Raw genomic sequence first — 8,005 nt, 5'->3', positions numbered from 1 at the left:
TACCATTGCTGCTAAATATATCCGTCGCTCGCCTCCTCTGCATACATGTTTCTCACTTCACTCCCTGCCCCAAGGCACCCTATAATAATAGGTTCCTTCTGCATCAAAACCCGTTTTATCTCACCTACAGCATAGAAATGCTGAATCTGTTGGGGAGCATTTGAAACTGTCCAAAAAAGAGAGACGTGTGTGTGTCGGTGGGACTTTGTGGTTGTGTGTGGCTGTGTGGGCGTGTATTTGTGAGTTTGTGTTTGTGTGTGGTTGTGTGTTTATGTGCGTGGGTGTGTGCGTGTGTTTGTGTGCCTGGCTGTGTGTGTTTGTGTGTCAGTGTGTGCACAGCCCGGGGGAGTTGTGTGGGGAGCGAGGTGTTGTGTGTGCGGGGAAATCGAGAGAATTTGCTGAGCAAGCAAAGATATTCATTACGCACAAAAAACGCTTTCAGGCGTTTTCGCTTTTTTGGGAGGACAGATGCAGGTCCAACCACTTTCACCAGCAGGTCTTTCCCCGCAGTCGTAGCCCAGGGCTCGAGATCTGACAGAGGCTATAAATCTTGTCGGTCCCTGGCATCGGAGGGCCTCCGATTAGTCAACCAATCACAACCCTGCTAAGAGCCGATAAGGAAAAATTAAAGAAATATATATTTCACAGTATGTGTCTCTGTGGTTTGGGTTGAGTGGCTGGGATACCTGTTTGGATATTTTTGTTTTTATCAGTCATATCAATGTTGTGTCTTGTCCATTTTATTATTAACCACACATAAAAAACACTTTTGATTAAAAAGAAAACCCACGTATATATTAAAACATAATCCATGTATGTGAAGATGGATCACTTCACTATAAGGTAGTAAACAGCCAGTAGCTTATGTGGCTTTGCATTATGAAGTGCACTCAACATCATATGTGTGGTACTAAAGTCAGGAAGGGCCAACTCAGGAGATTAGAACACACGACACAGCGAAGTTTAGTTATCTTTTTTTTTTATTGATGGAAATGTTTTTACCATCAGCGACAAAAAGTATAAGAACCGCAAAAAAAGGAAAAAAAAACGAACAGAAGGCTAATGAGAACTTATCCGTTGCAGTCTGATCACAGATTCAAAAGCGCTGCAATGGCTGCAGTGTCCGATAAATGTTTTTTAAAAATGACAATCATAAAAAATATACATACAAGACCGGATGTTTTCCATGTATCTTTAAGGTTGATTGTAAAGACTGCATCAGCCGAAAATTGACATTTTAAACAATGCATGTACAAGACAATGCAGAAACCAACAATCTCTAAACCGACAGGCACAGTACTAAAAGACAGGCAGACTAGAGCTAGCTAGAAAGTCAACTCTGTACAGAGCTTTTAAAACGACAACACATCGCCCACACAATCCACAGGTTAGTGTCAAAAATGGATGGTCCTTCGGAAAGAAATCAATAAAGCAGATTATAATCGGGAGTATGTAAGACCGAGCAAACAAAACAGAATTCCTATTGGATGAGAGAACATCACCAGACGCACACAGACAGACACACACACGGACGCGCGCGCGCACACACACACACACATATGCAAAATCTGATTCAAGAAAAAAAACCGGAGATCACTCTGGTTTCCCCAAAAAAGATGAAGACCTGCAGCATAAACTAAAGTTAGCACCCTTACTTTAAACGGGACAGCAAGTACCAAAAAGCAAGGGGACCTGGGGGTCTGAACCCCAGCACCAGCTGCGCCCATCTCTCCAGGCCTCTCTTTCAAACTCTTCCATTGTCCTCTCTGTCCTGCGCTCACTCTCCCCCTTCACTCTCTCCCTGCATCTCCCCCCTCTCCTTAACTCTGTCTCAATATTAACATCAAAATGTCTCACTTTTTTCTCTCGTAATTACAAATGAGACCACATTCAAGCGTACTGTGGCTTGTTTGGCACTTTAGTTTCCTTTTATTTTCCTTCCTTCCTTGATTCAAGGGCCTCCTCTCTCCATATCCAATGAATGACTGCAGACACAGCAGGGCTCAGTCCTACGTCTTGGTCAGCACCTGCGGAATTCCCTGCTTGGGTGCTACAGCAAATACTGTCCCCTCATCAGAGGTGTCTCTGCAAATATGGCTGAGTGAGGGAGTGCATGGGCAACACACCAGGCTCTCTGTCTACTGATTTCTGTGAACACAGCTATTCCCCTTTCTCTCTCTTTACCAATCTAGCTCGGTCTCTCTTTCGGGTACTTCTTTCAAGTTTGGTGGTGAGTAAAATACATGAGATATGTGATTCACGGATACAGACTATACAGGAACTCTATATGGAGCTATGCCTGGAGCTTAGCCTACTGTGAGACGATCATATTGAATGATTGGCCCTGTTCACCATTGACCAATGAGTAAGATCCTTCTTGTCTAGGTTTATGTCTAAGCGCCGTTCCAGAGGTTTTAGTTTTTTTAGAGGTGTATTTGCTTGATGGAAAAATATAAACAGACAATTTGTTATAAACAGGATTTTGCAACAACCAATCAATCCCATACTTTTCTGCTCCAAAAAAGTATTATCTGCACCTTTAACTATAAAACAGTAACACAGGGCACCCTTTTTTTCTTGGTCTTTGTCCATGGCCACATCGACCACAACTGCGCACGAAATGTAATTTCACACGTACATTCAAAGGCCCAGGGTGCTGCTGTTGTGTGTGTGACGGTTAGCAGAGTGTGAGGCTTGTTCACCATACACACGCCCCTTTTAAACCTTTATCTCCTTTTCAGCCTACAGAAAGGACTTAGGCACTTATTATTAAACACATATTAACATATACAAATACATTTTACATTATATATATATATATAAATATATATAAATATATATAATGTTTCATTCTTCCCATGAAAACCTGGGTATTATCTTTTAGAAATAATCAAAATCTTTGGTCTGTAAACAACCATCATTATATCCAAATGAATAGTAAAGAGGTTTTGCCATTCTGCCTCATAATGACAACCTTTTCTCTGCTCATCTGGAGAGAGAGAGAGAGATAAAGAGAGAGAGAGAGAGAGAGAGAGAGAGAGAGAGAGAGAGAGAGAGAGAGAGAGAGAGAGAGAGAGAATATGAATGAATAGGTGAATGAAAAACCAAATGAGGCTACAGAGCGACCGTCCACCCCTGAGAAGAAACGGGCCTGTTCGTAGTTGAGTTGTTTGAGGAACAAGTGTTGCCTCCAGGTAAGGAGTGCTGGCCCTGCTATGGAGATGTGCTGGCTAATCGCTTTCTGGACAGCATCAGTCCTTCTGGGACAGAGTCAGTGGAAATTCTGCAGCGACTCAGAATTTGAAGCCATCACAGGTTGATTTTTTTTCCCCATTTTCGATAATTACTTAAAAGTCGCCCCTAGGGCGGCAAAATCGGTTATATTCACAGTGACTATTCTGCTTGGAGAGCCAACTGTTCTTCGCTTAGCATTCAAACTCAAAGTATGAACAACAAAAAGACAAGCTTTGATGCAAAACATTAAGATGCAGAGTCATTTTCTTCCTTTCTTTCTTTTAGCTGCTTCTTTTAGCTGCAAAAAAAAAATTAAAAAAAACGACGAACAAAAACACCACTGGGGGAGGGGGGCGGGGGGGGGTTGCAAGATTTGGCCGGCCCTTCCTCAAAACAAACAGCTCTGACTCTCCCTCGCGTTTCCCCTCGGCCGGAACCGGAGCTCAGTTACACGGCAGCCAGGTGGAGTAGGCGGGCTGCTGGCAGGCGAACATGGGCTGCACCTGCGCTATGTAGTAGTTGCTAAAGTTGCCGTCTGCCACGTAGGGGGCGGGCTGGTAGTAGCAGGTGACGTTGGCCACGTTGGGGATAACGTTCTGCTCGGCCAGCACGCGCACCGCCAGCATGGCGATCAGCCCCAGGGTCTGGCGCCTCTCGTGTCCCATCAGGCACACGGTGCTCTCGTTGACCACGCTGTGCAGGGTCATCAGGTAGTCGTACTTGCGGTCCTCCAGCCCCACAAAGTGGTTCTGCAGGTAGGACTCAAGCTTGCGCTGCTGCTCGCCGATGTCCGAGAAGTCGATGAAGAAGCGGGAGCACATGTAGCGCTGCAGTGACTTCATCTCTGTCTCCGACTCCGCCCGGAAGTCCCTCACCAGCAGGTGGCAGTACTTGAGGAGCCCCCCGCCGCGGATCTCCTCGGGGTTGCGCGTGCAGATGACCTTGTGACACAGGTGGTCGAGGGCCTCGCCAAAGTCGCCGTAAACGCTCTCGCCCACGACGGTGGGGTGGAAGGTCTCGGCCATGGGGTTCTCGGAGCACTCGTAGAACTGCAGCAGGGAGTCCAGGCGGATCTGGAAGGAGTCCACGCTGAACTCAAACTGCCGCCGGAGAGAGTCCACAAACTTTAGCTCCACGTTCTTCCCCCGGTTGTTGGAGAGCGAGATGAGGCTCCAACGGTCTGAGTCGTTGCACACTTTGACCATCTTTTGCACATATGCTTCCTGAGTGATTCAGTGTGTGTGTGTGTGTGTGTGTGTGTGTGTGTGTCAGGGAGAGAAGAGGAGAGTGAGTACATATGGATTCCATATGCCATTCAATATTCATTGAATATAAAGACATGTGATTTCCCTAAAAATACCTGAGACGTCTCTGAACTCTGAATGATGCTGTGTGGCCGAAATATTTATTTATTTATTTGTAATACACTTTAAACACCTTTAATAGACTATAAACCGTAACCGAATCGTGGGATGAGTGAACTGAATAAAGGCAAATAAATTTGAACTATCTTGCGGTCAAGACCCATGTACGACTTCTACACTTTAACTTTTTAATTTGTACGGTGTTTTTAATGTGATTTGGGACCCAAGATGGCGCCAGTGTGACATGTGTTTACACTGTGACGGTTGCTGCAACTGGGGAATAAAACGACACTTAGCATATCCACAACTGATCTGACAATCATTGCTATTTTGTGCCATTCTCACGTCACGTTATATTTATTCCCAGTTTGATTGACGCCATTAAAGCCCATAAGGTATACTTGCCCTAGAATGTGGGATCTAGGTGGCTCAAGGCAATTGGTTTAACGTCATCCTCTTAACCAAAGAAACCCAACTATAGGCCTACTATCACTCGGCTAATCTAATTGTAGAGCAAGCCATGCGCACTTTCCCACTGAACGGCGCAAATGGATCGAGTTTCTATAATCGGTTCATTACTGCATTAATTAAACGGACCCATTAAGGGTTGTCGTGTTGGCCTACCTTCAACGTTAAAGGCGATATTCTCTCTTTGTTGACGCAGTCGGGCAGAAAATCTAGAAGACAGTCCAAAACAATGTCCTTCACGATCTGGAAATCACTTTCCCCCTTCATGTCTGCGCAGAAGATGAGGTCTAGGTCCTTGTAACCCAGCCCGCTGTCCTCGTGGAGGACGTGGCTGGCGGCGGAGCCGTTCAGCCGCACGTCGCGGACGTGGATGTGCTTCTCCTCCATCCGACTACGCACCACCTTGACGATCTGCCCCGGCTTCACCTCAAGGGTGGGGAAGTTGCCCCGGCCGTGGATGGGGATGGTCTCCGTGAGGATGGCGTCGAGACGCTGCACTTGCTCCCAGCTCAGGACGCTGACGTTGCTGCTGCTGCTGCTTCTGCTTCTGCTGCCGTCGGGCAGCCCGGGCACCGAACTGCTGGTGGCGGCGGAGCTGATGTCGTCCTCGGACATCGTGGGAAGATAATTCAAAGTGTGCAGTGATATAAAAGTGGATCTGGTGGAAGTTTTTCAAGAAGTTAAGGGCGATAGACTGGGAGCGAGTTGTATTAAGTTGACCGCTGCTTGTTGGGCTTCATCCGCATCAGTGGGGACTCGCTACAGTATAATCTAAACCCACCTCGACTAAATCACTGTCTTTAAAAAATAATAATAATTTAATCAAGTAATTTAAAATAGCACACTACACCAAGAAATTGGTGGTATGGAAGGCTGTGAACGGAACGTATAAAATCCTTGTGATTGTGTCGCAGAACGAAGGAGGCTCGACTCGGTGGTCAAGAAGAGTTGCAGAGAGAAGTGTGCTCGTCTCGTCTTTCCTTTTGCCTTTTTTTAGAACTTGCGAAACATGTCCGAGGTGCTGCTGCTGCTGTCAATGTGTCCGAACACTGCGCTGTCTGCACATCACAGGCTTTGCAGATCGCTGATGTTCCTCCAAGGGGTATGGTCGTCCGGCTGTGACTCCATCGCCCAAAGGCACGCCTATGATGACTTTATGAATTTGCATGAATAAGATAGCAAGTCGCACTTGGTTGGCATGCACCCCAACTATCACTTCTTCGGTTCTTCCAACGCGTCGATCCTAAATGTTATCCCTCGATCAATATCAAAAAGGTGTATACTCCAAATTAAATGGGCTGAAGACGTACAATTAGCACTCTTCCTCCTCTATATTTTTAAAAAAAATGGTGATAAAGTTAACTGTTAAGAGCACTGGACCTGTTCGCTTTCTTCTGCGTAAAGGGAGCTCTTTGGACTGGATGTCAGCTGTACTTCACCCCGCCCATCTCTTATCCGTCCACAGCGAGAGAGAGGCGGGAGGGGGGGGGGGGGGGGGGGGGGGGGGGAGTGAGTCAGAGAGAGAGAGAGAGAGACTCGGATAGAGAGAGGAAGCGCCACAGTACTGCATACCACTGTTTCCTACCACTGTACATTTTAACACGATGAACAACCAACTGCATTTAGAACTTTCTCATGCGCTGCTATTACCAGCAGGCCTATCTATAGCGATCTCACTCACCCTGGTCAACAATGTGCTAATCGGAATTTTCTTTTCTCATAGCTAATAAGGTGTATACATTAAATATGACGTGTTTCAAATGATATTCAGTTCACACAGTTCTTATTAAGGCTGACACCCTATTTGTATAGGTCTATATGGCTATTGTTTTTATTCAGGTCTATTTTCTTTTCGTTCTTTATAAAGCTTGAGACCAGCGCATCTAGCCCGTACTAAGTTACTGGATGTTGCCGTGTTGCCATATCGCCCTCTGTGGGTCGGATGGGAAAGTTTGGATTTTTTGGGGGGGACACACCAGTTACTGCGGTAGCAAAATTATACAGCACGACAGTGGGGTGTAGGCCTACACCAAGCCTCTTCCCTCACCATAATCCTCCATAATGTAGCATATCTATTTTAGACCCCTAAACTCGAAAGGTCATGCACTTAAGATTACTTGAAAGACCACCAGTAATTATTGTGATTTACTTGGATGTGTTGTAGCCAACCTGTGAAGCAATTTTCCACATTTGTGTACAATAATTATCAAATCAACGAATGACATCTCACTGGTCAAAGTCCTGTATACTAGGACCGTAGTGTTTATTCCATTTTATAGCATCATGTTATTTATTTATTTTATTTTTTAAATAGCATTGGTTGACCCTTTTAAGTTAATGTATTTGCAGAAATTTTCCCAGATGCTTTGAACTACAGAGATGGATCAAAGACTGTAATAAAAACCAGATCCAAAGATACCCTTCGTATGCTTCTATCCTCATCATGCCAGAAAGAGAGAGCACATACTGTTAACAGCTGAGAAGCTTAAAATGAAAGAAAAATAGACGGACAGACATATAGAGTGTGTGAGAGGGAGATCAATGGGAGTGGGCTGTCAAAGCACCATCTTAACACAGTCTCCCCAAGACATGCCTTTGATGATGTAAAAGGGGTTGGAAAATAAGGCTTTTTATCATTCTCCAATCGATTACATCATACAAAAGCCACTGATGGCCATGCCGGTTTAATCAGAGCCCTGAATGCCATTGTATCTTTATTATGTAGTTAACGTCCTCTCTGGAGGTCGGGAAGGGCCAGGGGTGAGATTTGAATGCAGCGCCCCACAGCCGGGCTGAGGAAGTTGGCCAAGGAAGGCTGTGGTGGTCAAGGAGAGGGCAGGTGTCACTGAGTATCCATTAGGGCAACGTAAAGCCATGCGTCACCACTCCCATCTCTTTAAACCCAGATTATCCCATTTACTATATGGCTTGGTCTTAAC

The 8,005-nt window shown here is 45.5% G+C and overlaps 1 protein-coding gene across 1 annotated transcript; it reads right to left on the bottom strand.

Moving 5' to 3' along the window:
* Positions 1 to 985: 985 nt before the first annotated feature.
* On the bottom strand, positions 986 to 6,469 carry tent5aa (terminal nucleotidyltransferase 5Aa). The gene is made up of 2 exons (XM_079740762.1): positions 5,223 to 6,469; positions 986 to 4,457 (listed from the first exon to the last, which is right to left on the bottom strand). Exons 1-2 carry the CDS (start codon positions 5,679 to 5,681, stop codon positions 3,678 to 3,680), a joined length of 1,239 nt encoding a protein of 412 aa, XP_079596888.1. The 5' UTR covers positions 5,682 to 6,469; the 3' UTR covers positions 986 to 3,677.
* Positions 6,470 to 8,005: the final 1,536 nt, after the last annotated feature.

Source organism: Pollachius pollachius, assembly GCF_949987615.1.
Source record: "Pollachius pollachius genome assembly, chromosome: 1".
Classification (NCBI taxonomy): domain Eukaryota; kingdom Metazoa; phylum Chordata; class Actinopteri; order Gadiformes; family Gadidae; genus Pollachius; species Pollachius pollachius.
Note: the sequence above shows the minus strand (reverse complement) of the source record. Positions and strands in the feature narration are given on the sequence as shown.